At 32.3% G+C, this 25,437-nt stretch overlaps 4 protein-coding genes across 4 annotated transcripts; 2 read left to right on the forward strand and 2 right to left on the reverse strand.

The window, feature by feature from the left end:
• Positions 1–713: 713 nt before the first annotated feature.
• LOC145759164 (solute carrier organic anion transporter family member 4A1-like) lies at positions 714–3,542 on the reverse strand. Its single transcript, XM_082572925.1, has one exon. The coding sequence runs from the start codon at positions 3,491–3,493 to the stop codon at positions 1,463–1,465; it is 2,031 nt and encodes a 676-aa protein (XP_082429051.1). The 5' UTR covers positions 3,494–3,542; the 3' UTR covers positions 714–1,462.
• A 1,429-nt stretch (positions 3,543–4,971) lies between these two features.
• On the forward strand, positions 4,972–8,528 carry LOC145759882 (uncharacterized). Its single transcript, XM_082573738.1, has 10 exons — positions 4,972–5,142; positions 5,567–5,692; positions 5,868–6,069; positions 6,203–6,313; positions 6,532–6,723; positions 7,018–7,167; positions 7,431–7,596; positions 7,765–7,867; positions 8,014–8,125; positions 8,361–8,528. Exons 1-10 carry the CDS (start codon positions 4,996–4,998, stop codon positions 8,444–8,446), a joined length of 1,395 nt encoding a protein of 464 aa, XP_082429864.1. The 5' UTR covers positions 4,972–4,995; the 3' UTR covers positions 8,447–8,528.
• A 3,070-nt stretch (positions 8,529–11,598) lies between these two features.
• LOC145759881 (bone morphogenetic protein 7-like) lies at positions 11,599–17,021 on the forward strand. The gene is made up of 8 exons (XM_082573737.1): positions 11,599–12,396; positions 12,979–13,180; positions 13,663–13,808; positions 14,221–14,397; positions 14,516–14,626; positions 14,693–14,848; positions 15,840–15,943; positions 16,123–17,021. Exons 1-8 carry the CDS (start codon positions 11,667–11,669, stop codon positions 16,384–16,386), a joined length of 1,890 nt encoding a protein of 629 aa, XP_082429863.1. The 5' UTR covers positions 11,599–11,666; the 3' UTR covers positions 16,387–17,021.
• LOC145759883 (CUGBP Elav-like family member 1) lies at positions 16,523–24,696 on the reverse strand. The gene is made up of 13 exons (XM_082573739.1): positions 24,574–24,696; positions 24,200–24,262; positions 23,595–23,762; positions 22,953–23,035; positions 22,450–22,596; positions 22,135–22,245; positions 21,619–21,753; positions 21,115–21,181; positions 20,721–20,831; positions 19,070–19,120; positions 18,448–18,654; positions 18,069–18,212; positions 16,523–17,710 (listed from the first exon to the last, which is right to left on the reverse strand). The coding sequence occupies exons 2-13, from the start codon at positions 24,216–24,218 to the stop codon at positions 17,583–17,585; spliced, it is 1,371 nt and encodes a 456-aa protein (XP_082429865.1). The 5' UTR covers positions 24,219–24,262; positions 24,574–24,696; the 3' UTR covers positions 16,523–17,582.
• Positions 24,697–25,437: the final 741 nt, after the last annotated feature.

The following is a 25,437-nucleotide window of genomic DNA, read 5'->3' on the forward strand; positions in this document are numbered from 1 at the left end:
TTGTTTACATTTAAAAAAATACTGGTATAGGGCTTTAAAACATTTGAAAAAATTAGTTTATTACTTAATACAGTACATCTTGGTTAAAATTTAAAATACGAATTTTTAAAATAACTTAAAAATAAAGTTTATTTCACTGTTTAGTTTTTAAAGCAGTAATTAACCTTTACGCCATGCTAAAGGGCAATACGCTGTAGCCCTTAGGATAATTAAAAAAAATTAAAATAAAGAAATTACTATTACAATAAAATTATTTTTAAATTCGATCACAGGTTTAACTTACTTAAAAATAAATGTGAGAAAGTTACTAAATCGTTTTGGCCTTTTCAATATTCACAAAATGACGTAATTTATGACGTAGAAATTGTTAAAAAATGACGAATAATAAATCAAACGCTAATAGTTCTTAATATCGTGACTTAAAATATTTAAAAATAGTTAAACTGCCTGTGTAACTCTGAGTAAATAACAAACTCTTAAATTTTCTTAAAGGTTAATGTTTTAATGTAATTATAAACTGAAATATTAAATTATACAATAAAACAAATAATAAGTACAATGATATATTTTATCAACCAACATAATTTTTACAATTTTTCTTAAAATCTATTTACAAAAATTCAACAAGTTTTAAAAAAAGAATAAAAATGTACAGTCACTAGGTACTTGATTAAGACTTTATGCAAAACAATGGTGTAAATGTAGTTGCTTCAGATAAGATAAAAAGTAAAAAAACAGGATTTTAATTCAAATATTGTATATGTTTTAAAAAAATGCTTCTGCTAAAGCTAAAATAGGAAATGTAAAAAAATAATTAATCTATTAAAAGCATAATTAAAAAACTATGGCTAATATTCGGTTATTTAATTAAAAAAATGATTTGACAATGCATAATAATATAATACAAATGCATACATAAAACTTTGCTATATCAATATATATATATACAGAGGTATTATTATTGAAACTATACAAATGCGCAATATAAGCAAAAATATAATACATTCTTTGATCAGTAACGTTAAAAAAATGCAATGGTTAAAAATTCAAAAAAACAAATATTTGGTAATAGTGCAAAAACGAGTAATATAAATGATTATTGCAAAAGGTTGATCTGCATATATACAAAAAGGAAAATGTGTAATTCGGTGTTTGAAATTAAACTGCAATATTTGGAAAACAAAATATCAGTACGGCTTTAAAAATGATTGTATCGTCTTAGTAAATACAGTACCAAACTAAATTTATTGGTCAATTTTTATGAGGTATGTGCTATGATGTTAGTATCGTATAACAATATTTCTACCAGATATGTATACATAAACCGTTAAGGAACGATATGATATGATTATCAACAAATGAGTTTAAGGCAATGGGGCAACCTACTTTTGATACCAGTAGATCATAGATCTTATCTTAGTAAAAAGAAACTGCTTTTAGGTAGTTTTACTATAGTTGTTCATTAGAACGATGTGTCCGCTTGAAACGCTGTGTTATCGATGCCCTTGAGCTCATCTCTGTTTTCATTTTTTTCTACTTCACCGTTGCCATTCGATTCTACCGTCATCTCAGTTGCATTGTCCCCAGCGTTTGGTTCCTCCTTGTCTTCAGTCAACAAAGGTTTGTAAGTGCAATACGCAATCAGAATAAACAGCAAAGACAGAAGCTTTAAAATCACAATTAAAATTATAAGATTCCTAGATATTAACTCTGTTGTATAGACATTACATGAGCCTTGAGATCCACAGGAATCAGCCCACAATAAACAAGCCTTATCCAAAACAAATCCAAATAGAATGGGACCTGGTATGGTACCGAGTAATCGAATAAGGACCCAGTTAATTCCGATTGCAAATGAGCGCTGTGAAAAAGGGACAATTCTGACGATAATTTGAAGCCCGGGTATTGCAGTAAGAAAAGTTAGAGCAAGTGCAAGGAACATGAAAATAAAGAAAAGAATATATCCACCATACGGGCATGTTTCGACCTCACAATACCCTGCTACTGCATTCAGTGGTTCAATGAAATTACTGCTGGCGTTAAACACACAGCTACAGTTGGAGAAGGTGTCATTAATCATGCCACTGCAACCTGCGTAACAAGCTGAATAGTATGTCAATCCATTGTCCCCACACACTGGTTGAAATGTCTGAGAATCACACCCACACAAAGCATTACAAGCGTTAGTAAGGTTGCTAATAGCTGGTGGTAAATTGCCTGAGTAGGCTGCATTTGCGCCTGCAAACATCACATCAGGACAAGGTAAGAGTAACACAAAAAAGCAACCAAATGCAAGTAACAAGCATACGATCTGAAACTTGAACATTCCCTGGACTGTTAGTTTACTTTTGCTTACGATTAAACCACCAATAAACTGGCCACCTGCTCCACCTACAATGGCAATTACACCCAAAAACAAAGCTGATTCGGACGATGAAAACTTAAAAAGTCCCTCGACCACTTTTGGTCCGAAAGTTGAGATTCCAGTTATCAGTATACCTTCCATGGCGGCAGAGAGTGATGAAAAAACAAAAGTTAAATTTCTGAAAATAACAGCAAGGCACTTTGGTAGGTCACTCAACTTTTTCCCGAATTCCTTGTCCCCTTTTACTTCGGCTGCAATTCTGTCTTGATAGACCTCGGTTTCGCGATTCTTTCGGAATTCATCGGTGCCAGGAAGTTGCCATGGATACATAAGCACTGGGACACCAAATATTATAGTTATGATACCAAATATTAAAAATCCTAACCACCAGGCTCCTATAAAAGCCGGGTCATCTGAAGGGATCCCTGGGTCTACATCAAGAATTGTGTAAAGCGTTAAAAACTGCCCAGCAAGAAGAAAGCCAATACCGGGACCAAGTACAGAAAAGGCGTAATATATTCCGTGGTAGAGTGAAGACTTTACTTGCATTACATTTTCGTCCAAGTAAGTGACCCCTAGTGTGTATAACGGCGTTGCACCAACTCCAATGAGCAACTGGCCAACATAAAATGCATATCTGTTACTCCGAAGAGTAGAATCAGAACACATTGGTATTGAGCTTTGGTTGGCACTACAAGTTGTACTAAACTCTTCAAGCTCATACAGAGGTGCAATAAATCTTGGTAGCGAGATCACTATCGACCCGATCCCCATTACTATAATACCCCAACCAAGCCATAAAGGTTTATGGCCTTGCCCACCTATATAGGTAAACAAGAGCAAACAAATACATGATGCTATATCATAACAACTTGCGATTAACCCAGCTTCGGCGCTTGATAATTGAAACCTTGTTTCTAAAGTTGTAATACTGGCGTTAACCAATCCATTAACCACTAGACCTTGTAGAAAAGCAGCAATGCATAGAAATACTAAAGCCCCTGGTGCCGTGGCAAAGCATTGCAAGAATCGAAGCGGGACTCTTTTTTTACAGATCCACCTTACTTCACAGCCGCATGTTTCGTCAAGTGGTATCTCAGTCTCCTCATTTCTGTTGTTGGTGGACATTTAAAAAATTCAGAAAACTGTTTTATCTTGTTATTGTATTGCACAAAAAAAGGTCTTAAAAAATGAATTAAATGTTAAAATTTAAACAAGTTAAAACAACACATTTATTTTAATGCAGTCTTAAAAAATTTAAACACTTACTAAGTAATGAATATTTTATGATTAATTCTAACTTTTAGGCAGTTAATTTTTTTCTAATTTCTATTCTGATTTATACAGTTATATGTCTACTATACAATTACACAAACATGTGCAGGTCTACTTGCTTATATATATTTGGCAGGCAAGGTATTATTAATTTATCATGCCTTTAGCATCTACTGCTTAATCAATTTTACCCATTTATGGTCATTAAGTAGCCCAACATTTTGCTAAATTTAAACTTTCACGCCTCCCGTAAATTGACTACAAAATTTGCTGTAAAAAATCAATTTGTAAACAATAAAATGCCGTCCACTAGTCATGGTTGGCTACAAATTTACGCACGACTACGTCAACTAATCGTGAACTGACAACAGATGACGTCACCTGGTCTAATTTATCATGATTTGTGCCGTGATTCACTAAATTACAGGTATTTTTTTCTGCACACGCTAAAACTAGGCCGTTTTTATTTATATTTTGCTGTTACATATGACAGTCATAGCACAGCATCGCTTTTGTTTATCCGTAATCCAATTTTTAAATTTAATAATGTAAACACAGCCACACCTTCTATCTTACTCGAACCGAAACGAACTGGACAATATTTACCTTTTGTGAACTATAACCTCTCCTGTAGGGCCTAGATGACGTCACATTATTTTCACGTCAACTGTAAAAATATATATTTTAATATATTGCCTTACCCAAGACATTTTCTATTAAAATAATTGATAAGCAAGCAAAAACAATTTTTTCTAACCTATCAAAGGTTTATAGCATAAGTTGAAAAAAGCTTTTTATACTTTTCTCTAAAAAATGAACGTTGTCCGGTAAAACAGTTCTATATAGTTTAAAAATAAGAATAAAAAGAAAAAAACTTTTATCTTATCATTTTCCACCTTTGCCAATAATGAGAAAAACCAGCATGATCTTTTTAGAAATATAGAATGTAAGGATGATGCTTAAAATTATTGTAACGCCCAAAAAAGCTTAATAGATTAATTTCTACAAAAAACTCGTCGGGTCTTGTTTTATTTCGAGCTATTTTGTTGCCCGGAGCTATACTAGCGAACGAGAACACGTCATAAACTCAAGATTTTATTTTGACGACAACTATTTTTTAATATAATTACAGTGTAAGTTTAGTTTTATAAATGCCAGCAAATTAGACAATCTTAGTTACATAATATCAATTTACATATTTTAATCTTAGATTTGATATACTAGGTTACATTAAAAATTAGTTAAACTTGTACAGTTTAGGAAAAAAAAATTTACAACACCAAATGTATTAGTTTAGAGAGAATTTATTTTGTGTGTATTTTTACAGGGCTGCAACTAGGCTCATTTACTTCAAAATGAAACACTTTCTTTATGTAGTTTTATCATGTTTAACGTTTATTCAAGTTTCACCACAAACAGTAGAAGAAACAGGAGTAAAAATACAATATGAAGCCACGCGAATGTATGACATGAATTTGGATATGAATCCTATATCTATTCAGGTAGGAAGGTATCTTACAAATAATTTATTTAAAAGATAAAGCTAATTTTCGATGGCAAACATACCACATTTCAGTCTAATTCCAGATTGGTATATTGACAATAAGGGTGGAGGAAACGCCGAGTTTAAAACTTTTAATTAAGAACTATTTTATCAGAAACATGTTATGTTTAAAAGATAAAAAACTTAATTCAAAATTAGGCGGTTTACACCAACTTGGTATATATTATAAAGGCATAAAGTACTATATTATATATTAAACAAAGACTTCAAATTTACGTGACTTTGAATCAAGGCAAAAACAAGTTTTGCTATATTGCCTACAGCGATTTTAATACACAGAACCGATACGTGAATTTTACCTTTAACTAATCTAGTTTTATGTTAATAACATACCATAAACATTAACATTTTTTGTTGTTTAGTTAATTAAAGACCCTCGACTGACCAGCGCCACTGTTCCAGTCTACGACCTTGCATTTATGTCATATTTCCCAAGAAGTGAGATCAGAACTATACCCGACTTAACAATGAAAATTAACCAACCAGTAGTAAGTCAATACTTATTTTTCCAAGCGCGATTGTTAGTTAAAATAGTATTTAGTCATAAATAAACCTAACAATTCTAATCAATGCCTTAAATGAACTTAACATGTTTGCCATCCATGCAAGTTGTAAAGATTTGACCAAGAACACATTCTAAACCTTTTTTTAACTAACCTTCAGGAAATGGCAAGTTCCCAACTAGTTGTTACGGACCAAGCCACCATAATATACCCAAACAATATTGGTGTTTTGCCACCAGACACCATCGAAAAACAACCACCTTATGTATGGTGGATTGCTGCTGGATCGTTCGGACGAAGTTCTTCTTTTCAAGACAACGAAGGTGGAATTTACTTGATCGACATGTCTTCAAACACTTGGGGTAAGAAAATTATGTCCTTTAAAAACATTATACCTAACTTATTAATGCAAAATCTCAAACAATATTTTTCACTTACCCAAAGACAAATGTTTGGAATGTAATTCCCGTGTTTAACATTTGTTTTCTGATGTAGTACCAGCACCGATATACAAAGAAAGGCAAGCTGGATTTTCCAACGTGGCTTGGCACGACATGGACTTAGATGGAAGAAAGGATTGTGTTACTATAAGCGGGAGTGCGAATCGTAAGTTCTTAAACTACATTCTTTAGTGGTTTTCCAAACAAAACTAGTGACATTTAGTTGTGTTGTATATTAGCAGAAAGCCATATAACACTTGCCTTGTAATGTCAAGTTGGCTACTTTGCAACAAATTTAATAAATAGCAACACCTGCTATACAATCTATTTAGTGTTTAAACCTTTAAAAGTCAGTAAGGTTAATCCTTTATTTAAATAATAAAGGTGCTCAGTTGATCTGGCTTCGACAACCGGATACAGGCAACTGGGAGCGAAATGGTATTTCAAACAAGTCTATTGACGTTGGGGGAACCGATTTTCGAGTCATGCATTTGAAACAGGGCGGTAGAAGAAATCAAATGGTCATAGTTGTAGCAGGAAGACGAACAGCAAAACTTACCGCTTATTATATTAATGGTAAAAAATTATGTTGTAAATGTATGATTTAAAATACCAAATGTTTTTTTTTCAAGAAAGATTGACTTAACGAACACATAGGTTATCTTGTTTTTGGGAATGTTAGTTGACATTATCGAAAATAAGTTATAAATAATTTATTCTGTAATGCCTTTTCTTACATTTTATTATAAATTTGTCGCTTTCTCATGCATTTGTTTTTGCCAAAACATTTCAAGCCAAACAAATCACTAAATTATTTATCAAATTAAATAGTTGATCAAGATCTTAACTTTCATAAACCCCTTAAACCAGATCCCGACAATGATTGGACACAAACCAATAGCATAAAGTCCAGTATTATAGCTCAAGCTGGTGCTTATGTGAGTGTTGAGATTGCGGATTTGAACGGAGATGGAAATCCTGAAGTTTTGACGTCAGTTGCTGCAGTCGGATCAAGACCGGGTTAGACAAATTTAATTTTTTTTTAATATTTAGCTTAACTTTTAACGCCTAATTGTAAAAACAAAACGTTTATTAGATTATTTTTGGCTTTACAGTTTTATATTTTTTTAAAGTCAGTGTTAATTTACCAAGAAACATATATATTTATAACCACATATTGTCGCTGTGGAGCTTAAGGCTAGGGTTTAAAACTGTTGCAAGCTACCTATTTGTTTTTTTTCTACTTTTATAACATAGCATACATTATTACTTTTATGTTTTAGGATTATTAGTTGCATTTGAAGCACCAAAAACTGGTTTAAATCAAAAATCCGTTTGGAGAAAACACATTTTATACGAATGGCCAGTTCAGCCTGGATCTTCATTTCTTAAAATTTCTCCAGGGCCTTCTTATACTTTTCATATCGACAGCCTTGGAATACAATCAAAGTAAGTTCAAATTTATAACATTGGATATATAAAGCAGCAACAAACAAATACTGTTTCTTTTAAGATCTAGTCTTACAGACAGTGTTTTTGCTTGGTTTGCAATGTTGATAGCTTTACGGAATTGTATGCGCCAGACAATTTATTTAAACATGAATTTTTACCCTTCAGGAGAAAACCTCATATTTTAGTCTCGGGTGCAGACGACGGGAGATGTTACATTCTGTCACCAAAGTCGTGGAGTCCATTTATTTGGACTTACAATATTGACACGGTAAGTACCTGCTTGTTTAATGCACAAAGTATTTGTTTATCGGCCCCTTATCAAATATACCAAGTTTCGCAACTAACGGTAAAGTTATGACATTAAAAAGTTTTGTTTTTTTTACCAAGTTTTTTTTTGTTTTGGTTTTGTTTTAGATTTATGGGGGATCCACCTCCGTGGGAATTCCCACCGTTGCTGACGTAGACGGGGATGGACACGTAGAAGTTTTTGTACCAGCTGGCCAAACAATCCACGTGATAAGATATGGTAAGAACGATCACCTTTAAAAACCGTTTGGGGTGTTTGTTTGTTGTTTTAAATCACACTTAAAACGGCGATTCATCAAGGAATTTTTTCTACTTTACTTACTGCTAAAAACAGCTTTATAAATTGGTTGTACCTATAAGCCTTGGTGGATATTTAAATTTAGATTAAGTTTTACTAAAAACATTACAAGATGTATCAATAAAGAAGTAAAATGCTTTAATTTTTATATGTTTAGCTCCTTCGAATGCTGTCAAGTCATCAATTTCCGGAGTACTTTTATTTATTACTTGTAATTTTCTCCTCCTTTCTACTTTATTTTAAGCTTTTTATATGAACACTATACAGCGCTTACATGTATTACTATAAAATATCTGTAACCATATTTAATAAAATGGTAACTACATACATTAAGTTTTAAATTTCGAAAACACACAGATTAAAAATACTTAAATGTCTAGAAATTATGTAATAATTAGGCTATGGACGTGTGTTAAAATATTCATTTAATCTTCGACATAAAAAAAAACAAAAACCAGGTTTTAAATATACTAATTATATAATATGAAGCCCAATAAAAAAGCAAAAACCGTGTTTTAAAATATACTAATCATATAATATGAAGCCCAATAAAAAAGCAAATAGCATGGTATGACAAGTGTATAGTAGTTTTTTACCTATTATCCGATACCTAAGTTACTACTGAATTGGGCCATTTGCGACTTTGAACAAATAAAGTTAAGTGTCAGCCATATACATAACCAAATAACGGAAATCGCTAAATTTGAACTAACCGCTTTTTGTCAATGTTGCAACGATGTGCGAAGCAGTTTTAATTGAACCTTGAAAGTACAAAATAACGGCTTAAACACAACAAAGCATTAGGAAGTAATTTCTTTGCACGGAATCCCGTAATCTGTGTAAACGGTTGCATGAAAATTAAATTATGTATACTTAATAATTATTTAAGATTTTAAGGACCGTTGGAGTAATGAAATGTAAAAAGGGTAAATGTAACAAACGATATGTAAAAATTTACGAGGACCGTAAAACTAACAAGTTAATTAGGGAACCGTTAAGTTTACATGATTCGAAATTTGTGTAGATTCAGAGGCTTTTTTTAAATTTATTAATATTTAAATTGTAAGAAAGATTTTGAAATCGTTAAATTAAAAAAATTGTTTATCAATTGCAGAATTTTCGTTGAACTCGTAAAAAAGCAAGGCTGGGTACAAAAAAGACCATTTAATTTTATAGTCGCAATTTTCAGACATTTAAATTTAATTTAATTTCGAAAACCGGAGACAATAAAACGACAAAACCTCGAATTTTCGAATTCTTTCTGGGTTACATTCATATTTACAACCGCATTAGTATTATATTACTCGATATCAAAATGTTATTCAGACCAAATTACGTTTCTATTTTAAACCATATATAAATAAAATTTTATATGTTTTTATTATTTTGAATTTAGATTGTTGTTTTATCAATAAAATATTAAACAGATTGTTATAAAGTCTTTGTATAAAATTGCATGAAAATTAAAATATAAACTATTAAAAACCTTTTTAATACCTTTATTTAACTTTTAAAAATTTAAAAAATATTGTTAAAATAATGTACAAATGTATGAGAATATCACGCGATATGTTGGGGTTATGTACAATTAAAAACACGTGTAAAATATTTACACGACAAATACTAACCCCCTGCAAAAAAAACGAAAAATACAGCACGTCACTCAAATGGGGCCAGGCGCCAGTCTAGGCAGATATTCTTCGTTCCGGTCTGCGCGTTTCGAAGGCCGAGAAAAGAAATCCTTACCAGACCGCAAGACCGTCGACGCCGTAGATAGAGCGCGTTGGTTCTCAGCTAGCAGTCGAAGAAGCAAGCGTGGGGCCTGGCTTTCGTCAAGCGAGCAAATTAAGTCACTTGTTAACAGGTTAGAGGGGTGAAAGACCGAGTCGTTTTCCGTTCAGTTGGTAATCGGCATTCTTTCGATGACTGGTTAGCACTTAGTACAACAAGTTAAGCTATTTGTACGCCGTGCCCAAATTCTTTAGTCTATTAGCCGCGCTAAATTAAGCTAATTGAGTCCATTTCGGTTCAGTTTTAAGTGCCTATTTTTGTTTGAGGGTGTTATCAAAGGGACTCACGTAAAATAAGAATGTTTTTCCTAATAAGGGTTAGCTTTACGGTTAACTTAAAGCAAAAAGGATTGCCTTACGTTGATTTATTTATAGAAATTCAGCCGCACGACGTAATGCCGATACGGGATAAACAAATAGTGTAACGGGATGACTGAAAAAAAAACATATGTACAATTGCCTAACGGAAACGATTATCAATTTAGTTACCGTTCATTTACAAAAATAAGCGGATTTGTACTGCCGTAGGCTAATAACAAATTGGTGCTTCATTTTGCTATCGAACTGCGCTAATTTGAACAAATCTGTTTGTTTAAGTTTCCAGCCAATATGATTCCAAGATGGCTGTGAAACTTAGCTTTCAAGTCAACTTGGAATCGCGACAACTGGCTACAGATTGTAACAGATAGGCAGTGTAATAACAAAGTTCAAAGAAGGGCTTTAAAACAGGAAGCCAGACTTGGTTTAGTGTTCCTAATGCGGATACTTGTAAGACGCCAAGTCGATTTTTTGTTGAAGTAGTTTTCGTACGGCGATTAATATCGCTTTACTGTTTACCTATCTGTGTTTTCGTGGGACGGTGTTTGCATTTCAAACAGCAGAGTGTCGAACGCACGTATTAGCGCTCTATATAACATGGTTAATCATTGCTCATCGTACTAAGAGTGGCTTGGAATTTTCGGCCGTGTTACAAAGATGACAAAGAGTTCTATATGGACCGAGTGACGATCAGCGAGCATTTTTTCACGGCGATGCATGCGTTATAATTACCAATGTTAAGGCGAGAAGTAATTGCTGGCTTGTGCCTGTCAAATTTTGAACATCCTGCCTCGAGTAGGCAATTATCCAGCAGTCTTAACCTGATTTTGACCACTTCAACAAGGCACTCGGCAGCACTTTTTGGTGTCGTCAACGTAGTTAATGTCAATGTACGGAATGACTTAAAATTTTTCACACCTAAGCTACATAGATTAATATCCATCAAACATAGGTAAAATGGCGGGGTTTTATATGGAGAAAATGTAAATCTGTTAAGGTCAGGAAAAAAATACATTTAGTTTGTGTAGCTCTTGCTAAATTAAATCTATGTTATTTTAAATGTAGGGGTTTACGATAGTGCTTTACTATCTCTATGTGTTCTGAAATTAGTATGCGGTTTCACGGTACCTTAATCAAGTAATCCTGTTGATAAACATGTTTAAATCCAGGCTTACAAGTCTGTGAATCCATGACAAAGTAACCGTGAGAATAATAAACGGAACAAAAGAATGTTTACATTCGTCTTATGCGTTTCCTAACCAAAATTTTTTATTTTCATGTAGATATATTAAAAATTGTTAAAATTTGTTTATAATAGAAGGGATGTAAAATTAAATTTGTTTCATGAAATAAATATGGGAAACTATATTCAAGACGAAAACGAAAATGAGAATATCTGCCTAAAAATATGTCAACTTTGCCGTCAGAACAGAACATTAGCTAACAAGAGCAAAATGCTTATTTATCCGAAAATTCACAGACTTACGTTTTCCAACATTTTTATTCTTTTGATTTTATTTTTTACAATAACAAGTAACGCGTACGTTTTAACACACGAAGGCCCAACTCAGACGCATTTGTACAAGCGAATTGTCGGGCGACAAAGGCGGGATATTCAGCGGGAAATTTTGTCATTGCTCGGCCTTAGTCACCGGCCTCGTCCTAACACCGTGAGGGGCTTTGAAAAGACATCCGCGCCGCTGTACATGCTCGGCCTATACAGCACAACGTCGCATTTAGACAGTGTTAATACGCGATACAACTTGGCGACCAATAAACCATTTTTTCAACGTAAAGACAGGCCACAAAATGACCAGCCCTATTTTGACCAAGTTGCCACTAATCGCTACCCAGGGGGCAGCTCGTACGACTCGCAAGGTGGCAACCACTTTCCTGGAGAGGCCTCAAGGGATAACATACAACAGTACATGTCGGCGAGCGGATTTCGAACCAACGAAGTCGGGCGCTTCGAAAGTGAAAACGCTATTCCAGAGTACGACGGCGTTGTTAGCAACGATGTGGAAAGAAGGCTGATCGACCAATCGGATTTGGTTATCAGTTTTATTAACACAAAACAACAAAAAGGTTAGAGTAAATGTCACCTAGAACTATATATAAATATTCAAGTGTAAATGATAATAAGCCCCCTTTTCCATTAAAGTAAATAGCCATTTAAAAAGATAGGTTTAGCAATTCTCTTCAATGCAAAACATCTAAGGAAATATGATCCCATGTTTGTCTATTTTTGACTTAACCTACTACAGGCTAAGTGATTTGTCGCTACGTGGGCAATGACATCATAAGTACTTCATTATTTACGACACAATGGGAAATAGGCCTTTGAAGTTTTAGGCATGTTTTCTTAGTCTCAGATTTTGGGAAATTCTTTTTTTCTATAAAATAATTTGATAGTCTTTATTTGTGTGACAAAAAGAATTATTTTAAAGATTGATGTATCTTTAAAATACAAACGTTACTTGTAAATACTTTAATTTCATACTCAAAGTAAATTATAATAGGATATCCTAAAAGTGTAAAACCAACAGCATTTCATTTCTATCCTTATAAATTAATTTATACAACTTAAAATTACTAAAGGATCTACATAACAATAACATTTATATAACACTCTGTGGGAAAACTTTACAGTTAGTTTGTTATTACTAGGTCTGGACGAAAATTACTCCAAACAAACAAAAGAGATGATCAAGCGACAGAAGTCGTTTCATTTCGACGTACGACAAATTCCCACCGATTCGGAGCCGACTTCAACAAAATTTCGCTTATATAAGGATGTTAGCGACCGAACTCTGGGCAACTCTAGCTTAAGAGTGGGCGTCTATCATACGACCGTCAACGAGCAAGGAAGGTTAGCGAATGTCATTTTGTTGACAACGATTTTTTAGATGTAAAAAAGCACTTGTAATATTTATGCTGTAGGCTTAAAATAAACTATAACAAGGGCCATTTACAATAATACATAAAACCAGGCTAGCATTAAACTATTTCAACTTGTGTTGTTCATTTGGAATTTTAAATTGAAATTTCAAACAGTTTAAAATGAATTGCAATAAATTTGTGCACTCCATTTTGTTTTTGAAAAAAAAACAATTATTCCATTCAGACAACATGTTTCATATCTTGATATATTTGTAAACGTAACATAAAGCAAGACCAAAGCAAACACATTTTAAAATACATTAGCTCATGCCAGACAAATTAGTTCAAGTTAAAACAAGTACAAACAAAAATAGTGTACAGACTTGAAGGATTTATGGTCTAAAGGATCTTGGTAATGGTTTGGCTCGCCCCTTGAACACATAACATATTGACATAGTTGATACCTTTTAGTGCGGATCTTCGGTTGATTGGAACAAGGTTGGTTTCTGCGGAACAGGAAGGATGGTTGGTATATGATGTCAATGATGCTTTGAGAGAGTGGTGCCAATATAGACGTGGCAGTTTGGGATTAAAAGTTTCGGTCGAAACCTTAAACGGTAAGACTTTGCCAATATATGTTGTATATTATCAATCATTGTATAACATTCAAGCAAATTCAGTTATGTACATACATTAATAAATAATAGGGCTTGACCTTTAACAAGCATTTGCTATGTTTAAACAAATCCAGTTGTAGACATACATCGAAATCTGATAAATGTTGACCTTTACCAATCTTTGTCTTAGTTTAGCAAGTTCAGTTGTGGACAATAGACTGTTAACTGATAAGTCTGAAACTTTACAAAACTTCTGCTCTGTATAATTATTAAAACAACAACTAAGCAAGTTAAGTTGTGGACATACCTGGACAAAAATGTGTTAACCAACCTTTGCCTTGTTTTTGCCAACCTTTGCCTTGTTTTACAAAGTATCTCCACAACTGAATAAGGTTCTTTTTAACATGTTTAGGAAGAAATGTAAAGAGTCACAAAGGTGGGATCGTTGGCAGAAAGGGAGATCCGACCAAGCAAGCATTCCTGGTTGCGTTTTTCACGCACGACGAACAGACTATTCGACCACCAAGGAGATACCAACGTTCGATCTCAGAGGACGAAGAAATGGAGGAGGAGTTGGACGAAGAAGAGGGTATTTGACGCCATAAAGTTATTAATATTGCGTCACAATTTATTACTATCAGTACAGACTGTATTATTATTTTATTATCTCTGCCTAATGTATTAATTTATGTATTTTCTACTTAAAGGTTTTGATGACGAAGAAGAAGAAGATGGCGAAGAATACGATGACGTCACTGAAGAAGATGACATAGACATGTCTTTATCAAATGCAACGTTGGTGGAAACAAGCGAAGAAGGTTAGTAGACAAAAGTTATATCAAAAAAACGAGCGTCTATATTTACTTTTAATCTGATTTTTTTAGAAGGCGCTGTAAACGAAGTCGAGCTTGAAGCTGAAGATGACGTCACAATCACGTCACCAAACGAGACAATCACGCGGGCTCCTGTGAGGAGAACCACGGAAGCTGAAAGAGGACAAACCAATAAGAGGAGAGCCAAGGGAAATCGGAAAAAGAAAGGTGAGAAGTTATGACTTGTGCCACACACGATTTTTAACACCAGGTCATTTTATTTATTTAATCCAGTCACGTGAGACTAAACAAACAGTTTAAAATTGTCGGCGGGAAGCTGTAAACCAGCAATGAATATGTAATGAGGTTAACCTAAGTTCATAAATTGCGAGCACATCTGGTCGGGTTACATCTAATGGGGTCACTTAATCTTAATGCGATTTTGCTAAATTGCGCAAGCGGTATGTTTATTGTTTGTTTAAATGTGTGTGGAGAAAAACGTTGCTTTATCTTGTGTGTTGTTTGTGTTAGAAAATGTAATTGACAGCCACTTGATAAGTCCCATATCCCTAAACACTACGTTTGGATACCACCAGGCAAGATGTAATATCGCTGTAAGACCAGGACCACTTAGCTAGGCTTTAACTCTTTCGCCATAAAAATCATTAGGCCCCGGTAGAGTTTAATAGGAAAGTGGCGCTTTGGGTCGGTACAGGATTACCGCATTCTCTTTAAGGATGGCTAGATTTAGTGTCGCTGCAGGAAACGCTTAAGCGAACCAGAGACGCGAACAACAAATAGACCCACACGTCATTTCTATGTCAGGCTGTTTCTGGTAAATAAAGCAACCCCTGGTTTAAAAAGGATGCAAAATCACTTGCCGATGTATTTCAAGTGGTCTTGCGCTTCGGGTTACGTTTTTAACTGGACTGGAATGTGTTAACAATGTTAGAAATAGTTGCTGTTTAATGAGCATGAGTAGAGAAATTAGCTCCAATGTTTGGACAACTTTCTTCTGGGTGCATTTGCAAACCGTATGCAGAAAAATTGCTTTGAGTTACATAAGTGCAATTAAACCTGCGCAATATTCAAAACAAAGACAATGTACAGAATTATTAAAGTTAGGATTTGAAATTTTGCTGTCATATTAATAAAAAAATATTTTAATCTACGTTTGCTTGGTTAAAGCAAATTTTTTTTACTTTGGTATTGCTTTTAGGTCGAAGAAAAAATAAGAAGAAAAATCGGTCCCGTAAGAAAAAATATTCTGGTCCTTGTCACATGGAATCGCTTTTTGTCAATTTTGAAGATATTGGTTGGCAGGTAACAAACATAGGACCACGCTTAACAATTGTCATTACTAGGGTTAGGATTAAGGCGCTACGCCATTCTTTAACGTTAGAGCAATATTTAGTAGATAAACGATTACCTTATAAGGCTTACTGTTTTTATTTATGGGGTGCCATTCCGCCATAAACTAATACTAGTACATACGTATTTAGGATTGGATTATGGCACCGCTAGGTTACTCAGCTTACCAGTGTCTTGGCGAATGCGACTTTCCGCTGAATCCACCTATGAATGCTACAAACCATGCGATCGTCCAATCCCTCGTTCATTTGGTTAAATTGTTCGACAAGTTACCTAAACCTTGCTGCGTGCCTTCAAAACTCGACGAAATGTCGGTGTTATATTACAACGACAACTCCACCGTTGTTTATAAGAAATATAAACACATGATAGCGAGAGCGTGCGGGTGTAGCTAGGCTCCTGCGCGCCCACTGACGGCAAGCAAGAGTCTCGTTTAACGAGGTTATTTTTTATTTTTTTCAAGACAACAACATAAACTCAGATATACGGCCATATCGCTATGACAACAACGCTAATAGATAATCATCTTTGTTTAAAAATAATAATAATAAAGAAAAAAAAGGAACACGAAAAAAATCGCTACAGCGAAAAAGTAAAACAAAAAACGGTGAATAATATATTTAAGAACAAATACCACGAAAGGGGAACATCTTTTTCTACGTTTTTTTTTTCTTGAAACTTTTAACTTATTCGAATGACGAACGCGCCGGCGAGCACACAACGAAACATGACGTCACGATAGCTATGACGTCACAGACAATATCTATCGACACTCATGACATCACAAAAAAGGTCGGGTTAAAACAAGTGGTAAAAAAATGTTTTTCTTCGTCTTCGAAAATTGGATTCTTCCAGCTTACAGTGTATTTCTTGCGGCCGCTAGATGCCGCGCGTGTGCAAGGACCTCGCCACGGCACAGAATAAAATTTTATTTTGAATATATATATATAATAATAATAAGAATAACGAAAGAACAATATATTAAGTATCTATGGGAGGAATAAATTATACCTATAATATATTAATATGTATGTATATATATATATATATAGAAAGCGTAAACGTATGAGTAAGTAGGTAGGCGCATAAGAAAGTGCTTTGAAAAGCTTAGCGTTCGAACGAGGCCGTAAAAAAAACAAAAAATATATAACCAGCGTCTTAAAAAATGTGTTTAAAACGTCCTTAAGTGCCAGGAACTGAACAAAAAAAGAACTAAAAACATGCAACAAATTTAACACTGTCAGACAGGGGAGTATGTATAAATATATATATATACCACTTAAATAACTAGCATCTTGTTAGGGTTTTGGGTAAGCAGCCAAAGGATGTTAAATCGAGCAGCACTTTGTATGTATGAAGACCTAGTGAGTGTTACAACCTTAAAGTTCAACGGTGTTGGATATAAATATATATGTAAGTCATGTAATACTGTTGTCAAAAGAACCTTTAACAAAATATACAGTGGGGCTTTGACTAGATAAAAACCGGGGTAGAGGGGTGAATAATACTGCTGAACATATTATCTAAATATATGGGGTGGGGTTGGGGTAAGGTGGGGTATTAAGGGGGTTATAAATAGTAATAAAGGGGGTTAGTAAGACTTGGAATCGGATTTGCAGCGTTTCAGCTGAACCTTGAGTCGTTTCATTCCGATCTGGTATCCATGCATGGTTTGTATTGCATGTTGAGCAGATACAGGATTGTCGTAACTAACAAAACCTGTCACGACGACAAATATAAGTCTTAACAAAAGTGTCTTTTATGGTGAACAGTCAATTTAACCCAAAAACAACTTAACCCAAAGTGAATTTAACCCTTGTGGTGCTTTTTTATTAAGATAAAACAACAAATAATCGTTGTAATTTATTTGTCTAGAGCTAAGTTGTCGTCGAGAACAGTTGTCTTTGGGTTGAATTGGCATTGAACCCATGTCCTAACTTACCTTATACAATATAGATCTTTGTTTGGACATTTTAACAACAATAGTTACCTTTTGATAAATACTATAAGTTGCCAAATAGGTCAAATTAATAAAATAATTTCTAAAAAAATTAAGGAAAAAAGTTGTCATCCTTACCAAAACATTTGCTTAAATTAGTTTGTTTGTCGATGAAAACTTTCGCTGAAATGACCGAGCCGAAGGACATGAACGCCTGCATCAAGTCATGGTCAGTAAACTGGGCCGGAAGATGATAAATAAATAAGTTGGAGCCCTCCGGACCTAAATCAAAAAAAAAAAAATTTTTAACAAATTTGCTGCCTTTAATTTTTATTTTTCCTCAATGAAAAAGATGCCACCTTTACATCCTAATTACAAGAGTGACAAAGATCTTTATGGCAATGTTAAAGGCCTTATCCACTTTAAACCACTAAACAAACCTAACAAAAGCTATTAAAAAAAATTTCAAACTAATTTAAAAAAAAATTAGTAAAAAATAAAAAATTTGTAAATTTACCTTCTCTATGGCTTCCTGCGGGAGATGTATTATGTGCAAGCATAGGTTGATTATACAGACCCTGGTTGTTAGGGACAAGTGAAGATAACATGTTGGAAGTTGAGATCCCTGTGCTGGACGTCTCGTAGTTGCTTCCACCTAAGCTTATGTGATCAAACGGACTTGTTGATGTTACACCATTACTTGTGGTTGAACTTTGATATACAGCTGAAAAAAAAGATTAAATGAAATAATTAACTCAATCTGGTTCTAATAATAAAAACATCAAAAATAAAATGCTAATGAAGTGAAATGGGGGTAGTAAAAATATGGTAAAAAATATTGAAAATGCAGTAAAAAATTAGTAAAATTAGAGTAAAAATTGTGAAAATTTGGTAAAAAAATGGTGAGAATATTGTGAAAAAATAATTAGAATATGGTAAAAAAAATAGTTAAAACATGATAAAAAAATAGAGAAACATGGTAAAAAATTGTGAAAATATGGTAAAAAATTGAAAATGTGGTAAAAAAAATTGCGAAAATATGGTAAAAAAATGAAAATGTGGTAAAAAAAGGTAAAAATATGGTTAAAATTTGGGAAAATATGGTAAAAAAATTGAGCATTAATGCTAAGTGAACTTACAAGTTTGATTATTCCATGGCGGAGTGGTTAAACTACGAACACTAGATACACCTACAATATATTAAAACATGAGTGAAAATTATTGGCATGATAATAAAGTGCAAGGCACTACTACTACTAATAACATGGGAGAGCACAGAAATTATTCAAGATAAGGGTAATACTATAATTTAAACCTAAAAAAATATCAGATTTCAGGTTCTGTGTGGTCTTGTGTTTTAAGTAAAAAGCTTTTAGATATGTAAAAAGTCCATCCTTAGGTCGGAATTTTAATTGTCACAATATGGTCACAACCCTTGACTGATAATTGCCAGCGGTAATTTAGCAGTAGACCAAAAAACGGTAGTTTTAATTATTTTGTAGGCCTATAAATTAATTTGACATATACATTGTCTACTAAGCTCTTTTATATGTAGATGACATTTTAAATGATCTAAAATTACTATGTTAAATTATAATAAATATAAAGCATGGATGATTAAAAAATAACTAGTAGCTAGATTAAATAAAAGTAGAGTATGGACAAATTTAGAGTATGCATAAAAGTTCTAGGTGCTACTTTATCATTAATTATTCAACGCTAAAACAACATTGGCATTTTCTGTAAAAATTGGCACACAATTTTTGCACATAACTATGCAAAAAATATATAGACTAAAGTGCAATATTTAAAAAAATATAGAAAATTTAAATTTTTATTTTTGGAGGGATTTTCTGTATTATGGACTAATTTGATAAAAATAGTTCAATAAAAAAATGACGCCATATGTTTTATTGATTACAATTTCTAATAATAGACAGTTTTTGTTGCTATAATTATTGAGAAAGGTAATTTAAATGTTTGTCATTATGAATATAGCTTAAATTACGGTTTAAAAACTGGTTGGATTTAATTTTTGTACCCTAAAATACATTTAAAAAAATTTTTGGGCCATAAGTTTATGAATTTTAAATACTAAATTAGATATACTATATATTTAAACCTATTGTACAGTCTTTTAATTCATTATCTACACAGCCAAAATCAAGTGACTTGAATTACTCATAGTTTTAAGTCATGTGTGCCAGTCTATAATAATAGTCAATCTTCTGGTGGGGATTTCAAGTGTTGTAATATGGTCGCAACTCTTAACTAACATTTACCCTTGATAGGTTTACCTGCGCACCACAAATGGCAGTTTTCGTACGTGGTGTATATATATACATATTAGTATGGTTGAAACTAAATCTTAAAATGGCTTTATAACCTCTAAAAATGGCTGTGGTCATCACAATTTAATTTTCAAAAAATATTAGAAATAATGAACACCAAAAACCAGGTAACCATATTTTTTGTGGGACGTAGAAAGTACTTAGTTAGCGTAGTACGTGTATACAAGCTAGTACTTTCTACGTCATCACAAACAGGGCTTCCCTTTTTTTAAATTAAATTATTTTTTTTTTGTTTAACTTAAAAAGTATATTAGTCAAATTATTTAGAGTTAAAACCATTTTTGTATTCAGTGACACCAACTTTATCAATTTCTGAGTTAAAAAATTGCCAATATAGGACTTTAACATGTTTATTGTGAATCATAGACTATGTGTTTATTTTACTTAAATTACCAATCATGTTATATTAAAAAAAAACAACATAGTGAACTTATATTACCTTGGTTATTGTTATGAAAGCCATTACTTGTTGGTGATGTAGGTTGTTGTTGCTGGTTTAATATTATCTGGGCTGCTGCAGCTGCTAGGGCCAAGGCTTGCTGTGATTGTGCTGCATAAGAACAAAAAATTAAATTAAAAATTTTCGAAGTTTTTTTTTTTTAATTTTTTTTGTAATTAAGAGTTAGTTAATAATAATAAATATTTTATGCACTCGTTTAGCACCTACACCTGTTTATATTAACAACAAACTTTTAGGATATATTTGTTTTTATTTACAATCTTTGTAACGTTTTATAAAAACGGTTTTAAAACATAAACACACCACTCTGTCGTAGCAAACTTTTATTATTATAACAAAAATTAAATGTAAAATAATAAGCTGGTTAACATACCTTGATTATTAGTGCTAGACATTGGAAATTGATTGTTGTTGTTGTGCAATGATAAAGTTTGTAACATCTAAAAATAAAATTAATTATTAATACGAATTGAACCCATTTTTTTAATTTTATGAAAAAAATTTAGGGTATATAAATACAAAAATTTGTTCACTCAAAACCTAAATACATGTAAAGTGTGTTAATATTTAATACTAGTCTAAGTCGGCCATGCGGTCAGGATTTTAATTTGTAATATGGCTGCAACTCCTAACTAATATTCAGTTGCAATAAGTTACCCGTGCACCACAAATGGCAGTTTTATTTTTATTGCAGGCCTATATATTGAAAAATTATATATATCGCCCACCAAGCTCCATTATATTTAAACTTGAATAACTTTGAATATTAACTTTTTAGATTCAATTTTATCGGTTATTAGAAAAAAAATAAATAGGTTTTCAATAACCAGTTAATTTCCATTCATTTTTCATTAAATTTTATGAATAGGTGACTTACAGGGGCCAGGGCCGCAATATTTTTCCACTGGTTAGTCAGCTGGTTAAGTTGTTGAGCTAATTGGGATTGGACTTTTTTCCGTTCTTTGTCTTTGGGTGAGTCAGCAATTTTGACAACAATAGGCGCAGAACATCCCTGCGTGAAAACAATCGAAACGAGAAATTACCAAAACTTTTCAGGCTACCAGGAAACGCTTTTCAATATGGCAGCAATTTTTTTTAATAAGTAGAAAGTAGCAACAGATAGATGGGCAGTAATTTTTTTGAAAACATATGGTTAAAAAAAAATACCAATAAAATTCAAAAAAAAAATTCGAATTAAATAACCTAGAAAACTTCAAACTTATTTATACTTAAAAATATGATAAAATAAGAATTTTAAATACATTTAAATTCCTTATAAAAATTTTTAAACATTTAAATTTGTTACATTTTTAAATTAACACATTTAACTTAATTTAGAGTTGTGTTGATTCCAATACACTCACGGCTAATAACAGAAAAGTGTTTTACATACCTCCATAGTTGTGGACTGGTGCATACTTCTAATAGCATTCTGTGCAGAAACTTTGTTGGTGTAAGTTATAAATGCACAACCCTTGCTCACGCTGTCCGAATTTACTAAAACCTAAATACAAATAAAATTAAAGATATTACAGCGTGTGGTGCAAGTGGTAATTACCACATAAAACATTTGTGACCATATTTTAACACTTTAGAGACTGCCAGCCTGTAGAGTGTGCAACTGCCTAGTACAACCCAGGTAAATAAAATATTGTCATACAAATCACTATCTAGCCCAATTAGGCTTTAAAAAATAAATGAAACTTACCCTACATTCTTCTATAGTACCAAACTGACTGAACATCACTCTGAGATCCTGTTCGCCTAATTTTTTACTGATCATTCCGACAAATAATTTTCGGTCTTCACTCTTGTTTTCCGAGTCAGCAGGCTTCATTTGGACACAGTGGTGCATCTAAATAATTTCACAGAGTTTTTAATTTGTTAAAAAAAATTAAAAAAAAAATATTTTTAAAATTTTTTTGAATAACACTAACCCAAATTTATTTTTATTAGCAACAAAATGATTTCTAATTAACATGGCACATTTAAATCCTTAAAGTTTTTAATCATTTATTTATCTGCACATAAAAGGTGACACAACTTTAAATGATATAGACTTAAACTAAAACCATAAAAGCCTATATTTAGCAAGATTCAGTAAATTATTGTTTTATTGATTTAATATAAAACAGTTAAAACTTGGTTTTAACAAACTACCCTGAACCGAAATAACCTTTTAAAATTTATTGATTTCATGGTTTTACTTACACCCTGTAAAGTTTTAATATTGTGTAGGGCGTTTTGAGCGTCTAGAGCTGATTTTCTTGTATAGAAGGTAACAAAACAACACCCTAAAAAATCAAATAAAAATTTTAAAAAGTGTTGAAGTCAGCATTAAATTTAAAAAAAAATTACATCGAACCATATTATATACATTTTAAATATAGGCGTCGTTATAGCTTTAATGGTATAAATAACAACACTATTTGTTTTAATCTATAAGGTGTGGTAACCAATGTATGTACATTTTTTAATTATTTAATGGATTATGTCACTTCTATGTGTTCTAAAAATAGCCGAATAAACTCGGAGAAAAAACTACACGTGGCCGTTATGAAAGTGGGAATGCGGCCTGACCCTCTACACCAAAAAAACAAGAGCCCTCAACAAGCTTTAACCAGCTTCTAAATTGGTTTAAAAATTATTTCTAGTAGGTAGAAAGTATTGAAAGTATGATTGATGTAACAATTTCGCAAAAAAAAAAATTGCCAAGTTTGCAATTTGCAATTTTTTTTAAGAGAATATAAAATGCAAATAAAGGTTGCTCAAAAACCCAAACTTTAAACATGGGCATTTTAACTATTGTAACATAATAAAATTATTGAATTACAATATAAAAAATTGACCTACCTTTGCTTATCACGCTGCCCTTTTCCCTCAATATATTAAGCTGATAGATATGTCCGTACACTTCAAGTAGTTCCCTGACCTCAATTTCCCCCCAAACTTTAGGGATTTGACCGATAAACATTTTGATTGCATCGGAATCTGGTTGGTCACCATGTCCGTGGCCATGTCCTGCATTAAAATACAAATTAAAACAGGTTATAGACCATAGAAAGAAAAAGATAGTCTATAGAAAAAAAATAGTAATCAAAAGTATACATGTAAAATTGCCCTATGAATATTATGGCCTATAAAAACTTTATGTTACACAAAAAACTTGGTTTTTAGCGCTTTTTTTGAACGTTGTTATATATATTTCCCCTTGTGTATTTACTTAGGAATTGAACTTTGGCAATAACTTGCTATGAACTTTGGAACCATCATGGCTATTGACAAAACAAACAAAACAACATCTCCAAAACCATGCTTTAACACAGGACATGAAAAATATCCCCAAAAACTAAGTTTTTTCAATTTGTTTTTTATTTTTGAATAGGGAAAAAGGGGGCTTAAATGTGTTGAGTTGGGGCAGTATTTTTGGCCTTAATTTAATTAAATCTACTTTTTACCTGCTGCTGTTCCATTCATATTTGAATCTTTGATTTTGTGAAAAATTTGGTGGAATTAATTATCTAAAAAAAAAAAATTTAAGAATTTAAAATTAATTTGCCGGTAAATTTAAAATTGTTACTCTAATATTATTATATAAAAAACTAGAAAATTTATTGAATAGTCTTTTATTTTTTAATAATATACTATATTATATATACTCGGAAGAATATAAATAGAAATATTGAACAAATATTGTTGCCAAGAGCAGCAGACAATGAATATTGATCCGATCACACAGGTCCCTAAAAGGCTACATTATATTATTCAATGTAGTTAACCAGTACTGCTAATGAATAGAAGGGCCTGGTAACAAATAACAATGCATACTTACAAGAAATAGCCCGGCTTATTGTGGCTGGTGTCTATTACACTCTTGTACAACGATCAGATTAATATCATGTCTGGACAAGATAAAACTTTTAACCAGAAATTACCAACTTAAACCTAACTCCTTTAAAATTAACAAATATTTTTATAAGTATATATATATATTTATATACAATCAAAAGGATATGATTTAAACATGGCACTCTGCTTAAATTTTTTTTCAATATAAAATTATGAGGAAAATGTAAGCAGGATGCCATGTTGTTTAAATTTAATATCAGTTTTTCATTTTTTTCCCTAATGTATCACTAGACCTACATCTTTTATTTCATAAAGCTTTAATGTTAGTTTAATCATCTTGGATGCACTAAAAATTATAAAAAAACATATAGGAAATAATGCCGGTGTTTATAACATATTAAATACCATACAAAAAATGCATAGGCCAATAATTAAATAATCAAATAATACATAATATAAAACTAATACAAAACATCACACAAAGTAACATTTTATATAATAACACCTTTTTAAAATATATGCTAAATGCTCATTGATTAAATGGAGTTATGGTGCAATAGCTGGCACAGTTTGTAGCGACATAAATTATTAAGTTTCCAACATGATTATTAGTCTAAAGCTCTCAGTGCTAATGCTTTCTCTATTTTGTGAGCCTAGTTTGCTTAGAAAATGATATTGCATTTTACTAGCCTAGTTTACTGCTAACGTTATTTGTAATAAACACAAAACTTTTTATTTTTTAAAACTTAAATGCAACATACACTTTTGAAATAATTAGCATTTTCTGTTGCCGAATAGATTTTAATATGTGTACAAATTTAGTTTTAGCAATCACTTTCTGTGTAAA

The sequence above is a fragment of the Corella eumyota genome, chromosome 7 (genome assembly GCF_963082875.1).
Source record: "Corella eumyota chromosome 7, kaCorEumy4.1, whole genome shotgun sequence".
Taxonomy (NCBI): Eukaryota; Metazoa; Chordata; class Ascidiacea; order Phlebobranchia; family Corellidae; genus Corella; species Corella eumyota.